The 16,388-nt window shown below is 51.3% G+C and overlaps 1 protein-coding gene across 2 annotated transcripts in view; it reads right to left on the reverse strand.

Moving 5' to 3' along the window:
• ABCC1 (ATP binding cassette subfamily C member 1 (ABCC1 blood group)) overlaps positions 1 to 16,388 on the reverse strand; it is a 141,858-nt gene that overhangs the window by 81,809 nt on the left and 43,661 nt on the right. For both annotated transcript variants that reach the window (XM_078440284.2, XM_078440283.2), the window contains exons 3-5: positions 15,823 to 15,948; positions 12,219 to 12,356; positions 11,155 to 11,280 (exon numbers count right to left, since the gene is read on the reverse strand). In XM_078440284.2, the coding sequence (XP_078296410.2) occupies positions 11,155 to 11,280; positions 12,219 to 12,356; positions 15,823 to 15,948 (390 nt within the window). The remainder of the gene's footprint in view (positions 1 to 11,154; positions 11,281 to 12,218; positions 12,357 to 15,822; positions 15,949 to 16,388) is intronic.

Consider the following 16,388-nt stretch of genomic DNA (forward strand, 5'->3'; position numbering starts at 1 on the left):
TTTCCCACCTTTTCTAAAGGAACTTCCCCACAGGGGAAGTGTCTCTGCATAGAAGTGGTCCAGCTAATATACAAGGAAGGACAGAATGTTAAGATGTGCCGCGTTGCAGCCACAATGGGTGACTGGAAAACTTGACGAAATCCAACAATTATTATTAATGCTTTCAGGCCAGATAGCAGTAGCAATGGTTTACTGTTTAAAAGCAACCTGTGTGGCTCATTTTGTTAAGCATCCGACTTCGGCTCAGGTCATGATCGCGCGGTCCGTGGGTTCGAGCCCCACGTCGGGCTCTGTGCTGACAGCTCGAAGCCTGGAGCCTGCTTCGGATTCTGTGTCTCCCTCTCTCTCTACCCCCTCCCCTGCATGTGCTCTGTCTCTCTCTGTCTCAAAAATAAACGTTAAAAAAATGTGTTTTTTTTTTTAATGTTTATTTATTTTTGAGACAGAGACAGAGCATGAACAGGGGAGGGGCAGAGAGAGGGAGACACAGAATCCAAAACAGGCTCAAGGCTCTGAGCTGTCAGCACAGAGCCCGACGCGGGGCTCGAACTCACGGACCGCGAGATCATGACCCGAGCCGAAGCCAGCCGCTTAACCGACTGAGCCACCCACGCGCCCCCAAAAAATGTGTTTTTTAAGAAAATGCAATAAAAGAAGAACTCTTCTCTTTCACCTACTCTCACTGGGGAGAAGGGCAGACAGCCATTCTACCATTTCTACAACCTTGTGTAAGTCAAGTTATTTCAAAATAACAAGTTACTAAATACGTTTAAAGCCCTGCCTTCCAGAGATACACGCTGAAATGTTTACCTACGACGCGGTGCAGGGTGAAGAGTCCGTGGCAGTTGGTGATACCCTGCCGGCTACGTATGTGCACACGCGGAAGTTTCCATCATGAAAAGCTAGATGAAAAGCTTCCCCAGTGACAGACACGCATCCTGGGCTCCACTCCGGGGCCATGGAGTACCAGGAGTTTCTGGAGTGTCCCAGCCCCGCCTGTGCCAGCGTCACCTGGGAAGCTCACCGAACACGCTGGGCCAGGGTCCCACCCCAGACCAGCTTAGACCTCGGGCTGGGGCCCTGGCCTCAGGAGATTTTTTTTTTTTTTTAATGCAAATTTTATTTTTGAGAGAGCGCAAGCAGGGGAGGGGCGGGGGGACAAAGGATCCAAAGCAGGCTCTGTGCTGACAGCAGCCAGCCCAACCTGGGGCTCGAACTCATGACCATGAGATCATGGCCTGAGCGGAAGTCAGACGCTCAACTGACTGAGCCGTCCACGTGCCCCCTCACAAAAGTTTTAATAAGGAAATCAGACACTGCCGCCTCACAGACCTACGTTCCGGACCCATCTAACACAGAGAAAGTTCCAACTGTGGAACCAGGGCTCAAATCCCAGGGTTGCCATTTTGTACCTGAATGACCTCAGGCAAGTGCCTTCACCTGAAAGCCTCAGTTTCTGAATCTGAAAGATGGGAGCAGGTCTGCCGGCTGCTCCGCCTTCCTCACAGGACTGTAAGGAGGGAGAAGTGAACTGTGTCCGTGGGACAGTGTTGTAAGCTGGAACTTTTCCAACCCGGGGTGGCAACACTATTCATGGAACAGGTGGTGGTATTTGCTCTGTGGGCTGGTGGTGAGCGAGTTATCAGGGAATCTCACATGCACTTCAACTGTAGCCCAATTCTGACGCACCGGGAAAAGCCGGGGTTCCGGCAGGGAGCGGGAGGGGGAGGGGGCACAGCTGGCAATGACTCATTTCTTGAGCAAACGTTTAGGGAGGGCCTGCTTATATGCCAGGAGATGGCTACGGGCTGGGGACAGGGCTATGCACGACACAGTGAGGTCCCCACCCAATACCGCTTCCCAGCTTGGGGGGATGAACAGTAAGCAAACCAAGATGCAAATAAATACAGAAGTATAAACACAGGGGGGCACCAGGCTGGGTGGTTAAGCGTCCGACTTGGGCTCAGGTCATGATCTCACGGTTCATGAGTTCCAGCCCCATGTCGGGCTCTGTGCTGACAGCTCAAAGCCTGGAGCCTCTTCCAATTCTATGTCTCCGTCTCTTTCTCTCTCTGCTCCTCCCCTGCTTGTGCTCTTAGTCTCAAAAATAAATAAACACTTAAAAAAAGAAAAAGAAGTGTAAACAGAGAGAGCTGCACCAGACGAAAACAATGAAGGTCCCAGGAGAGAAGGGGGCCAGGGGGGTTGCTTATGTCAGAGGCAACAAACAGCAAGGAGGTGAGAGAGAGGCTCTGAATCCCAGCCCTGCCCCCTACTTACTAGCCGTGACGACCTTGGCCAAGGGACCTGGTGATGCGCTTAAATGAGACAAAGCATGTTATATCCTTAGAACAGTACCTGGTGCGGAGTGACTGTGGGAGAAATGGGATTAATGGGATTAATACTAACAGTAGAAACAATAGTACCATCTTCTATTTCTCGTAGCATCACGGTGCACCAAGCACTGTACCAGATGCGTCATATAAGGGTTGCCAAAGAAAGGCCCACAGGCTGGCTGCTGGTAAAGTCAAGTCTGATGGGTACATGGTGACGCCCACTCATTTACATACTGTCTGCATCTGCTTTTGAGCTGCAATGGCATAGCTGAGTAGGTGCACCTCAAACTACGTGGTCTACACAGCCTAAATATTTACTATCTGGCTTTCTACAGAATAAGCTGGCTAAGTCCTGCTTTCATCAGAGCCCACAACACCCCGAGACAGCGGTTACTAAGGCCTAAAACCAGAGCCCAAGTGACGGCCGTTTGCTTCCAAATCCAGTCTTCCTTGAGTCTTACAACAGGACACGGAGCATAGCTGTGCGGGTTACAGACCTCATACAGAGATGCCCAGCTGAGGGGCAGGTGGGGAATGACACACAGCTCAACAAGACCCCCGAGTCTTGTGCCTTTGAGGGGCTGCATCAGCCTGAAGGAGGCCGGCCGTTCCCAAACTCATCCACCCGGAGGGGGTACAATGTCTTTTTCTCATTTGCACAGAGACACCGTGCAAACAACAGGGCATTAGGCATCTATGCGCACAGGGGGCTCACCAATCCCGGCATTCTCTCACCATCAGGCAACTCCAGCCGTGGCACAAGAAGGAAGCAATATTGTGACTGCATAATCGAAGGCCCGTTCATTCCCTTTTCGCCCTACAAATGGGGGTCGTACCCCTGAGACTGCAAGAAACGATGGCCCAGAGGGAAAAGAGGAATCCTCACCCCGGCTAGTAAAAATCCCAGCTGCTGCAAGAAAATGCACCCTGCCAAAGCAGTGAGATCACATTATTTACAAGAACGTTTCACAGTTTCTAATTTGCACTCTCCAAGAGCTTTGTCCAATTCACTTCCCCCCTCCTTTGAATCCAAACAGGGATTTTCAGGTTATTTTTTGTTTAAGTTTATTTAATGTTTATTTATTTCTCAGAGAGAGAGAGACAGAGACAGAGCATGAGTGGGGAGGGGAAGAGAGAGAGAGAGAGAGAGGGAGACACAAAATCCGAAAGCTCAGAGCTGGACGCGGGGCTCAAATCCACGACCCGTGAGATCATGACCTGAGTCGAAGCTGGACACTTAACCGACTGAGCCACCCAGGCACCCCGGGATTTTCAGATTATTAGGAGTCATGTCAGGCTGACAGAAGGTCCCCACTGCCAGTGCAGAAAAGGAAACAGGTAAGTTGGAATCTGGTTTCTGGAAGCCCCTATCTGACATAGAAGGCTTTATTTGATAAAAACAACTTGAGCTCTTTTTTACATTTATTTATTTTTTACGTTTATTTATTTATTATTTACGTTTTTTTACGTTTATTTATTTATTATTTGAGAGAGACAGAGACGGCACGAGCGGGGGAGAGTGGGGAGAGTGGAGAGAGAGAATCCCGAGCAGCCTCTATGCCATCAGTACAGAGCCCGACGCAGGTCTCAAACTCACAAATCCCTGAAATCATGACCTGAGCCAAAACCAAGAGTCAGATGCTTAACCGATGGAGCCATCCAGGCGCCCCAAGAACTGATAATGTAAAAAAAAGAAAAAGAAATGGGTTGGGCGCTGGATGAGAACCCAGACCACATTCCATTCAATGGAAACCAAGCAGAACATTTTTTTTTTTTTTTTTTTAATATATGAAATTTACTGTCAAATTGGTTTCCATACAACACCCAGTGCTCATCCCAAAAGGTGCCCTCCTCAATACCCATCACCCACCCTGCCCTCCCTCCCACCCCCCATCAACCCTCAGTTTGTTCTCAGTTTTTAACAGTCTCTTATGCTTTGGCTCTCTCCCACTCTAACCTCTTTTTTTTTTTTTTTTTCCTTCCCCTCCCCCATGGGTTTCTGTTATGTTTCTCAGGATCCACATAAGAGTGAAACCATATGGTATCTGTCTTTCTCTGTATGGCTTATTTCACTTAGCATCACACTCTCCAGTTCCATCCATGTTGCTACAAAAGGCCATATTTCATTTTTTCTCATTGCCACGTAGTATTCCATTGTGTATATAAACCACAATTTCTTTATCCGTTCATCAGTTGATGGACATTTAGGCTCTTTCCATAATTTGGCTATTGTTGAGAGTGCCGCTATAAACATTGGGGTACAGGTGCCCCTATGCATCAGTACTCCTGTATCCCTTGGATAAATTCCTAGCAGTGCTATTGCTGGGTCATAGGGTAGGTCTATTTTTAATTTTCTGAGGAACCTCCACACTGCTTTCCAGAGCGGCTGCACCAATTTGCATTCCCACCAACAGTGCAAGAGGGTTCCTGTTTCTCCACATCCTCTCCAGCATCTATAGTCTCCTGATTTCTTCATTTTGGCCACTCTGACTGGCGTGAGGTGGTATCTGAGTGTGGTTTTGATTTGTATTTCCCTGATAAGGAGCGACGTTGAACATCTTTTCATGTGCCTGTTGGCCATCCGGATGTCTTCTTTAGAGAAGTGTCTATTCATGTTTTCTGCCCATTTCTTCACTGGGTTATTTGTTTTTCTGGTGTGGAGTTTGATGAGCTCTTTATAGATTTTGGATACTAGCCCTTTGTCCGATGTGTCATTTGCAAATATCTTTTCCCATTCCGTTGGTTGCCTTTTAGTTTTGTTGGTTGTTTCCTTTGCTGTGCAGAAGCTTTTTATCTTCATAAGGTCCCAGTAATTCACTTTTCAAGCAGAACATTCTGATGTAACTCATGAATGGCAACGCTGTCAGTGAGGGGGTTTCCCAGCCTTGGAGGCTGAAGCAGAGCTAACTCCTGTCCCTGCATGTAGGAAGCTTATTCACTGGTCCCCCATTCACCTAGAAAGGAGAGTAATTCAGACAAGCCCTGGATGAAGGCAGAGGGAGAGAGAGTCTGATTTATGCAACGTACAGAGAGAGCCACATTCTTTGGCATCTGTATCTGGCACCCGGCGATTTGGCCAAAACCCACGTGGCTTAAACCAATTTGGTACAACAGCCCCAAGCACTGGTTCTTTAAGAGCTGGTCATTCATTGTCTCCCACCAGGCAGTTTGGGGAATGGGTCTTTCAGCACTCTGGCCTTTTTGTCAGAAATGCTCGGGATCCCCGCTCAGCGTTTCTGGTTTTGACTCTTTTAGTCTCCTGCCGGTTACTCGAACTCTGCACCACCCAGATGCCCAGCAGTAAGGGGAGGATGACACAGCCATACGGCTTACAGCAGGGGTTCTCCGACGGGGTCCCCCAGTGCCAGCATCCACGGCGCCTGGGAAGCTGTTAGAATTGCAAAGGCATGGGTCCCGCCAAGAGCTACTGACTCAAAGTCTGGGGGTGCTCCCAGAGCCTTCCAAGAGATACACACTCGGGTGTGCCAACCCTGAGGAAGAGCTTCTGATCCAGCCTGGTGAACTCAGGCAAGACACTTCACCACTCTGGCCCTCAGTAACCTCATGTATAAGATGAGACTCACAGCCCTGCCTCATCAGGAGGCTTCGAGGACTAAGAAACTTAAAAAGACAACACACAGCGTCACTCACTGACTGGCTCCGCCCTCCTCCTGACCCGCCTGAGCTGCTGAGCTGGCTATTTAAGTGCCACCAGCCCCTCCGTGTCCCAGGCACCCTCCTACTTTCAGCCAGAGGGGTCCCCGAAAACACCTGCAACCTGAGCGTGTCACCCCCCTCCCCCCCCCCGCTGAGAATCTTCCAACATGGCCAAATCCCAAGTCTTCACGGTGACATGCAACTCTACCCTTGATTTTGCAAGCTCAGCTCTAGGTCCCTCCGAACCAACCAAGCAGAACACTGCAGTTCCCCAAACACCTACAAGGTCCTTTATACAGCTGGACCTTTTTACGTGCTGGTTCCTCGACCAGGAGCCCCGTCCTGTCCGGCCTTACAAGCCCGGCCGACGCCTCTCGTTTCTCAGACTCAGGCCTCCCCTCCCCTGGACGCTGGCCCTGGAGCCTCAGGCTGAGTTAGGAACCTCTCCTCCAGCCCCTCAGCCCCCCAGCACTTTCCTGCCTCGGAGCCCCACTGTCCACAGCTCTTGGTTTATTTGCCCGGTGCCCCCTCCTCAACGGTCAAGTTTGTTCATTTCAGTACCCACAGCCCCTCCACCCTGCACCCCTGCACAATACCAAACCACTAGTGACCAACGGCATAAAGGAGAGAAGCCTTAAGAACAGACTTTATGAGGGGTGCCTGGGTGGCTCAGTCGGTTAAGCGTCTGACTTCAGCTCAGGTCATGATCTCGCCGTTCTCGAGTTCCAGCCCTGTGTCGGGCTCTGTGCTGACAGCTCAGAGGCTGGAGCCTCCTTCGGGATTCTGTGACTCCCTCTCTCTCCACCCCTTCCCTGCTCATGCTCTTTCTCTCTCAAAAATAAAGACACATTAAAAAATATTTTTTTTAAACAGACTTTACGATGCATTCACAAAGCAGTCCATGTTCAGTGGCTGCCTCTATTGTGTGAGGGGTCAAGACTGACCATGAAGGGCAGGAGGGAACTTTCTGGGGTCCTGGTAGTGTTCTGTAGCTTGATAAGGGCTTGGGCTATTACTCATTTGTCACAACTCCTCAACCGGTAACTTTTACATTCAGGAATTTCACTATGCAAATTCTGCTTTAAGAGAAACATAAAACAGAAGCATATACAGATACTGCACTCTGGCTAGTGGTTGGCATGGTGCAAATGTCTGGGTAACGCATACTAAGTATTTCAAAGTACGTTTCAGATACCAAAAAAATGAGCCAGTTGGCTGGCTGGTTGGCCAGATATGTGATAAAGCAAGTTGAGCACAATGTTAACTGTAGAATCGAACTGGAGAGTGGATGGGTACTCACTTTTCCGCGTTCACAGCAAAGTGCTGGGGGAAATATTTCCCATATTTATGGACAGGACTAAAACTACCTCTTATGCCAAATGAGCTGGGCAGTTTTACATGTGTTTTAAATGTCCTAAACCAATGCTTTTCAACCGTGCACCACCCGTAGATCCTGCTAAAATGAGGCTATGACCCAGCAGGGCTCAGCGGGCCCAGGACTCTGGATTTCTAACAGCACCCGGGGAATGCCAGTGCCGTCGTTCCAAAGACCCCACTTTGAGGAGTGGGGGTCCGCTATATGACCACATTTGCCGTTGATGCCTCCAAGGGCAAAAGGAAACACCTCCCTCCTCTCACGGGCCCCATTCTAAGCAGGAGCCTTGGGGCCAACAAGGATCACAGAAAGGGCCAGACAGGAGCCCCAAGAGAGCCCCGGAAGGCTAGATGAGCCGCTCCCAGATTCCAGGCAGCCCAGGGCCTGGAGGTACAGAGGGGAGCAGCCCCACGGAAAAACCAGGGCCAGCACAGCCATCTGAGTCATGCAAAGGGCACAGGGCCAGCTGGAGAGGAGGCCGACTTTGGTGACTCAGCAGGAGCGAGCCTGGAGAAGCCCAGTGCTGCCAGCTCCCACCCAGGCCCCACCTGCCCCTGGCCACCCCAGGGCAAGGCTGACTGCTCCCTGTGTGCACAGACAACATGTGACTGCGGCTCCGAAGTCAGGACAGCCGCTGGGGCTGGGCTCTCCCCATCTTCTGGGCTCCGCTGTGATGGGAGCCCTGAGGATAATGGAGAGACAGGCAGAGAAAGCACCTAATGGTGTCCTCCTCTCCCTGATCACCGGCCTCAGATCCCAGCACCAAATGGGGCTCGACCCACTTTCAAGAAGGGAACAGTGAGGTCCTGAAAGGAGGAGGGACTTGCCTGGGGTCACAAATCTAAGTCCCATAAGCTGATTCCCAGCCTTCCCAGCCTGCACCTCAAATGCAGGTACACGGCTGTTTGCCCACCCGTTCAATGGCTGTCCCCCGCGAGGCCACAAGCTTCCTGCGGGTACACAGCAGACTGCACTGTCCAAAGAGGGCCAGACATTATCTGCCATCTCATGAGTTCGTCTTAGAACGAGACCTGACCGCTCCCCCATCTAGAAGTGGGGTCTGTGTCCCCAGCCCTCGAACCCAGGCTGACTTCTTTGGATGTCTCCATCAACAGACTGTGGCAGGAGTGACACTGTGTGATATCTGGGACTGGGTCGTAAGAGGTGACACAGCTTCCGCCTGGCACTCTCTCTAGGAACACTCATTCTCAGACACAGGCCACCACACTGTGAGATCACCCAAGCCACCCTGACATGGACCGTCAACCCTAGCTGAGGCTCCGGCCAGGGGCTGGTGCTAACCACCAGCCCAGTGAGTGAGAAGCCGCCTTCCCACTGCTACCACCAGGGATACCCCGAGGGAGAACCGCAGCTGAGCCCGGGCAACAGCCAGGACTATGAAACGTAACAATAAACTACTAGTTTTTTTATTTTGAGAGTGGGAGTGCACAGAAAGAGAGAGGGAGACGGAGAGAATCCCAAGCAGGCTTCATGCTGTCACCATCAGATTTAGGGTGTGAGTTAGGGTCTAACGGTCCAACCATCTCTGTAAGCTTAGACTCCTAAAATTGAATGGTTGGGGACAAGACACAGAGTGTCCCAGTCCTGGGCACCCCAGCCTCCAGCTGCCCCAGTGTGGCAGAGCAGGCCCAAGGCCCAGGCCGCTGGGAACACAGAAAGCACAATGGAGGAAAAAGCCAGCTCTACGAACCACCCTAATGTATGGGCACCCGGGGAAAGAAGAAAAAGGAATTTTTATCCAGATCCCCAGAGGGAACCAGACATCAGAAATTCCCTCTCCCGAGGTGCCTGGCTGGCTCAGTCGGTTAAGCGTCCGACTTCAGCTCAGGTCATGATCTTGCGGTCTGTGAGTTCGAGCCCCACGTCGGGCTCTGTGTTGATGGCTCGGAGCCTGGAACCTGCTTCCGATTCTGCGTCTCCTTCTCTCCCTGCCCCTCCCCCGCTTGTGCTCTGTCTCTCAAAAATGAATGTAAAAAAACATAATAAATTGAAAATAAACAAATAAATGTTTCCTGATGGGGACATGCTGCTGACCAACACCCACCGCCATGCGCACAAACCCTACTCAGCAGGAGACACGGCAGCCACAGACATGTGAGCCCCTCTCCTTTGTGGCAGGCGTGAGCCGGGATCCAGTGGGCGCCCCAGGCGTCGTCGCTGCCCTTGTGAACTTTGCACACGTACAAACACACACACGCGCCCAAGAACACGCTAACGCGCATATGCACACGCACACGTGAACGAAAACAGATGCATGTGCACACGTACAACAACATGCACATATGCAAACACGCACACCTATGTTTTTTAGACGTAAAAACTCGGCTCCTCAGAGCCGATTCCCCACAGCTGCCTTCGCCCTCCACGAAGGCAGCCTCAGCCTTTTGATGAGGCTCAGGCCAAACCCCAGAGAATCGCAGCAGCTGAGAACTGCCCTTGCTGCCATTTTGCCAGTTAACAGCTGACTAGCCACGAACAAAGCGTCAAATAAATGCTCCAAAGGTTCCCCTCCCACTCAGAGTAAAGTCCAATGGCTCGCACAACTGCAGGCGACGGTCCCCACCTCTGAGACGCCATGTCTTAGCCCTCTGTGGCCTCATGCTGCTCCAGGCACACTGGCCTTTCCTGCTGCTCCCTTGACAGTCCATGGCAGCTCCTGCCCCAGGGCCTTTGCACTTGCCAACCCCGCCTGGACCACTCTTCATCTGGTATTTGCTCAGCTCGCTCCCGCACCGCAGTGAGGTTTCATGAGGGAGGCCTTCCCTGATGGCTCCTATCAACTCGAAACTGCACACGACCCTCAACCATCACATGCATTTCTTCTCCATGCTTTCCTCTCCTCCTCAAGATTCACTGCCACCTGACTGATATACACTTGGGTCCAGGGTTACAGACTGTCCCTCCGGCCCACACGACAACAGAAGCCTGAGGTGGGCAAGATCTCTGTGTTAGGCACTGCCACAGCCCTGTGCCCAGACCGGGGCCTGGCACTTGGCACCAGATGGAACGAGGGAGGGAGAAGGAGGGAGAGGGGCAAAGAGGAAGGAAAAGGGGGAAGCCAGGAGGAAGAACGGAGGCAACAGTGGTCAACGGCTATGTTCCCTTTTATTCTGTCAACAGGAAGACTGGTCATTTCTACCGTACCCACTCACACCCACTGGTCCAGAGAAGATTCCTGCTTCCCTCAAAATAACAGAAGAGACTCAGGGTCTCAAACTCAAATCCCTCAAGGGCCAGGGACATACCACGAAAGAAGGAAGCAGACTGTGTAATACAAGAGGGAGTGCTGGGCACCGTGTAGACTAGGGCCGCACTCCTCCGCGGAGCTCAAGTACTGCTGTGGGGGGCAATGGCCCGAAGAGTGACACAACTTTTCATTATTCTAGAAAACCTGCATTGTTATAAGGGGAAATATCTTCATGTTTAAATGTTTTGCTGACATTTTCTAAAATCGCTATGGCAACCAAATGATCAAACCGGCAGGCCTGTAAGACACAGACGTTTACAAGTATGAAGCAGATTCCTTCCTTAAGTCCCCTAGGCACACAGAGGCCTCAGTTTTTCCATCTGTAGAGTGGGAAGGAGGATGTTACCTCTCTCTCTGGGCCTTGGTGGGGTAGGGGGGAAGATGGAACGAGATCCCACGTGGATGATACTGTCACAGAACAAGTGTCTAATCGATGTTAGCTAACATCGTATAATATTTTTCACACACACACAGACACACACACACACACACACACCCGTGTCTCCGATCACACTTACGGGGTCGTGGATGGTTTCAGAGAACAGGGGCGATCGGTCCGAGAAGCAGGACAACACGAGCTGAATCAGCACGAGGGAAAAGTAAATGTAGAAAGTGACATCGCGAAACACGTCAATTTCAGCACCCTAGAAGTGTGGCAAGGAAGGAGGAAGAGAAGGTCACTTTCTGGAAGCAGCCTGCAGAGGCCGGGGAGCAGGTGCAGACCCAGTAATAAGCTTTCCTGCCCTAACAGAAGAGAGGCAGTCCCATCACGGCGTGCTCCCGGATGCCTGGTGAGGGCATCCAATGTGGCAAAAGGAGGCTCGGGCTTGAGAGTTAACCGGCCCACGTTCAAGGCCTGGCCCCGCTCGTACTGGCCACGGGGTTTTGTCAATTCACTCAGCCTCTGTGCACTTGAGTTTCTCCATGTATAAACAGATCAGTGGTTCTCAATCACAGAGGATTTTGCCTCCCAAAGAACATCTAGTAGCATCTGGAGACATTTCTGTTCACCCTGACTTGGGGTCTGCTACTGGAATCCATGGGCGGAGGCCAGGGATGCCCCACAAACATCCTACAAAGAAGGTCAGGACAGTCTCTTACAACAAAGACATCTCCGGTCCAAAATGTCCATTAGTGCTGAGGCTCAGAAACCCTGTCGGAGTAACTGTCAGCAGTCGGTAAGATTCTTCATGGAAAAAAACCTTAGTCAAGTATCGGGCCCCCTAGGGGGGCAGCCGCTCTGTGAACACCACTCCCCGCTCAGCTCTGGTGCACACTAAAGATTATCTACAGTTGACTTGCCTTGCTGTTCACTGCTGACTGGGGCTCAGAGGGTGGTGTGCACCTGTCTGGGGCTCCCACCCCTAGAGAACCCACATGGGCCCCTGAAGCTACACAAGTAAATGGGGCTCTGAAGAAAGAACGTTCTAGATGGAAGGCTGAATGAGTTAGCGAAATCCCTGGGGGAAGAAGCTGGGCCCGTATACTACTTATTGTCTGGATCCCAGGGCAATGCACGATTTCCGCATAAACTGGAAGGAATAAGCACCTTTCCCAAGGGCCGCTCGAGGCCACCACTTACCTCTTTTAAGGCAGTCATGATTTTGGATCTCAAGATGGCAAGGGCGCACAGTAGGGCTACAAGCCAGAAAGTGAGCATGATCCCCGAGGACTGGACTCCCTTCCTTCTCTCGAGCTGAATTAAAAAGGTAGCAAGCAGCTGGAAGAGAGAAGCATACAACAGGAGTTGTCACAAGACCGGGCCCCACGGCCGCCCACAACCCCGGCAGCTGTCAGGACTGGAGCAGGGCTGTCCTCAGCTCAGTGGTGCAAAAAAGAGCCTGGGGGGGACCTGGCTCCAAAACCAGCTCCGCTCTCACCTTGCTGGGTGACCCTGAGCAACTCACTGAACTTCTCTGAGCTTCCGCTGCCTCATCTGCAAAACGGAAATGCCAATAGCATCTAACTTGAAGGATGTGGGAATTTAAGAAGATCATGAATAGATCTGGGGCTGGATGAAAAGTTGTGGAGGGGAAGCTCAGTTTAGAACAGATGTAGGCAGGGTACCTGGGTGGCTCAGTCGATTAAGCCTCCGACTTTGGCTCAGGTCATGATCTCACCGTTGGTGGGTTCCAGCCCCACGTCGGGCTCTGTGCTGACAGTTCAGAGCCTGGAGCCTGCTTCGAATTCTGTGTCTCCCTCTCTCTCTCTCTCTCTGCTCCTCCCCTGCTCATGCTCTGTCTCTGTCTCTCAAAAATAAGTAAACATTAAAAAAATGTTTTTTGGAACAGACATAGGCCCACTTTTTCTTGAATGAATGGGCATGGCTGAGTGCCAATAAAACTTTATTGACAAAAACAGGCAGTGGGCCAAGCCTTTAATTACAGGTAGAAAGACCTATGTTCAAATCCCATCCCTGACTGGGACGAATTCTTCTCCTCTGGGCAACAGTGGTAACTGTTCTCCTTCAAAAGGAAATGAAGCTTACTTTTAATCTACCTACAATTATGCATGTCACCTACAGGGGACTTTATGAGAATGATGGCTGGCGGGGGACAATGGGATTTTATGTCATTCCTGACACCTGAGGCTATTACTTCCATTTCACCCCGATTTTACAATCAGGGAGAGAAAACAAATGATAAAACTACTTTTTCTCTACAGAAGGAACTGCCACAGTCATTCTCCAGACAGGCAGAGCTGGCCTCCCGAGGCGTGTCCCCAAAGCCAGTCATGAGGAGCTGAAGGGTCACCCACGGCCCCTGCCCTTACTCCCCAGAAACACAACCGCCTGTCTGTCCTCATCTATGCACCTGGGGGAGGGGGGGCGGATCTCTCTCACTCCCTACAATCTATCAGAAACTTGCAGATCTGCCATCAAGGCAGATCCTCACTTTAGCCACTGCTCACCCTGGCCTCAGCTCCCTCCCAACACTCTGGGTCACCCCACGGGCCCCCCACTGGACTCCCAGCTTCCAGTTCTGCCCCAACAATCCAATCTGCTCTCCACTCAGAGGCCACAGTCGGCTTTTCAATACACAGAGCCAGGCGTGACACACCCTCGCTCAAAACCTCTCCCTTCAGGACTTGGGGTTTCAACCTGGGGTCCAAGGACGGGCTGTGGCTGGGACCCAGGGATCCATGAACTTGGACAGGAAAACAACTATAGCTTCACTTTCCCTCATCAGCATCCCCAGCTGTGAGTGATGGCAATAAACCACGTAGTATTAGTAGTACCTGGGACACCGTTACCATTAGAAATCCCACCTGAAGGGGCGCCTGGGTGGCTCAGTTGGTTGAGCGGTCCGACTTCAGCTCAGGTCATGATCTCACAGTTCATGAGTTCGAGCCCCACGTCAGGCTCTGTGCAGACAGCTCAGAGCCTGGAGCCTGCTTCCGATTCTGTGTCTCCCTCTCTCTCTCTGCCCCTCCCCAGCTCGTGCTCTCGCCAAAAGAAACATTAAAAAAGAAAATTTGAAAAGAAATCCTATCTGAAAATATACAACTGAAGACGTTACATGTCCAACTATCACATATAGTCATCACTGCTCGGGAATTACTGAGGCATCCTACCCGCTGGGAGATCTTGATTTGAAATGCATATATCTATTTTGCTTCTTAATCTTTCGTTGCATGCATTTATTTATTTATATATTTATGAATGACAGAACGTGCGCGGGGGAGGGGCAGAGGGAGAGGGAGAGAATCTTAAGCAGCCTCCATGCCCAGAGCAGAGCCAGACTTGGGGCTCTGTCTCATGACCGTGACATCAAGACTGGGATGCTTAACCGACTGAGCCACACACGCACCCCTTTTGCTAACTGGTTTTACTCAACAATGGATAAACACTGTATGGCAAAACCATGCCATCAAATACACTGAGCAGCTTGAGAAGAAAAAAAAAAAAAAAAAAAAAACCTCTCTGGATTCACACAACAGGTCAGAGAAGTCAGCCTCAAACTGCCCCAGCCAGCAGAGTGCCATTCACATGACGTTCTGGAAAAGGCAAAGTGACACGGACAGAAAACACACCAGTAGTTGCCAGGGGACGGGGGTGTGGAGGTTGGGGCTGCCCACAGAGGGGGGGCAGCACGACGGAACTTTTGGGGGTGATGGGCTGCTGCAGATCCCGGTTGTGGAGCTGGCAGTGTGAGTGGGTTTATCAAAACTTAGGAATTTATTTAAGAAGAAAAAGTGAGTCCTACCATATGTAAGTTAAACCTCAAGTGGAAACATAAATGTAATCACAAATTCTTCACATATATCCATGTGTGTGCCTGAAGGGTGTCCTCTGTGATCCTATGCGTTTGTGTTAAGGACATTATCCTGAGACCTGACTGGCCAAGGAGAAAGGGGCCCATGGCGCAAGGAAGTTTTACAACCCAAGTTTGGGAATGAAGAACAAAACCAAACCCACTTAACCTGAAGCTCAAGGTCCTATGAGGTCAGCCCTCTGCCCTTGCTGCCGTCCCAGCTGCCCTCTCCTACTCTAACTCCCTCTCCCTCAGCCACACAGGCCAACTCTCCATTTCTTCCTCTGACCCCAGGACTGTTGCACGTGTTATTCTCTCCAAATGGAGAGTCCTCTGCCCGCAGACTATGCAACTTTGTAACATCCTGCTCATCCTTCAGCTTCAGCTCCATCACCCCTTCCTGCCTAGCCCCCAGACCCCATACATTTGCCAAACTTCACCCTTGCAGTGCTTCGCACAAGAGCAAACATTTTGTGCCTTTTTGGGGACTCATTCATCGAGTGTCTGTTCGCACAACCAGACATATACTCCATGAGGACAGGAACTGAGTCGGTCTTGTCTCCAACTCCTGGCCCGAGAAAACTAGGAGGCTGCTGGTGTCGCCTGTGACTTTTTCAAGAGGAGCCAGATTTTTGGATTTTTACCGGGAGATGTGAGATCTTCTCATTTCTTTTTTCAGTTTATGCATTCACTTTGAGAAACAGAGAGAGGATGAGCAGAGGCGGGACAGAGAGAGAGGGAGAGACACAATCCCAAGCAGGCTCTGCACGGTCAGTGGGGAGCCAGAGGCAAGGCTCGAACTCACGAACCCATGAAATCACGACCGGAGCCAGACGCTTAACCGACGGAGCCACCCAGGTGCCCCGAATTTCTAAACGCTGGCCGCTAGTTTTGGTCTCCGTGGGGCCTGGTAGACAGCTGGCTCCTACTTACCATAGTGATGCCCAAGAGGGTTGGGCTGACCAGAAACACTGGGGCCAGGAATTTGCCCCAACTTCTTTCCCAGAAAGAGTAGAAGAGGTCTGCCCAGCAGACGATCCACAGCAAAAATCCCAAGGCCTGGAAAAGAAGTACACACGTCTTACAAGGGACAGCACTGGAACTTTCCCGAGCACCCCCCGCCCCACAACTCCCCACCAAAAGCTCAGCCTTGGAGGGACCAGCCAAGCCCCTCAACCATCAGCTCTCCTTAGACATAGCACACCACACACCCTCTGGAACACGCGCAAGTCCTGGGGAGGGGGAGCCACCCTCTGCGGCATCACACACCAGTTTGTAACCAGAGTACGACGTCCTCTCATACCCAAGGCAAGACTCTCGTTGTCCGTGCACTGCTCTTCCCTTCCCCTGACAACTCAAGATCTCAGTCTACGGCTGACCTCCATCTGCTACCCTGGATGCTTGCATAAGGCCCCTCCTATAATAAGCGTTCACTAAACAACATTCATCCAACCCAAGTTCACTGGGGGCCTACTAAGGGCCACATACTTTTCAAAGTG

Source organism: Panthera onca, chromosome E3 (assembly GCF_046562875.1).
Source record: "Panthera onca isolate mPanOnc1 chromosome E3, mPanOnc1 haplotype 2, whole genome shotgun sequence".
NCBI classification, from domain to species: domain Eukaryota; kingdom Metazoa; phylum Chordata; class Mammalia; order Carnivora; family Felidae; genus Panthera; species Panthera onca.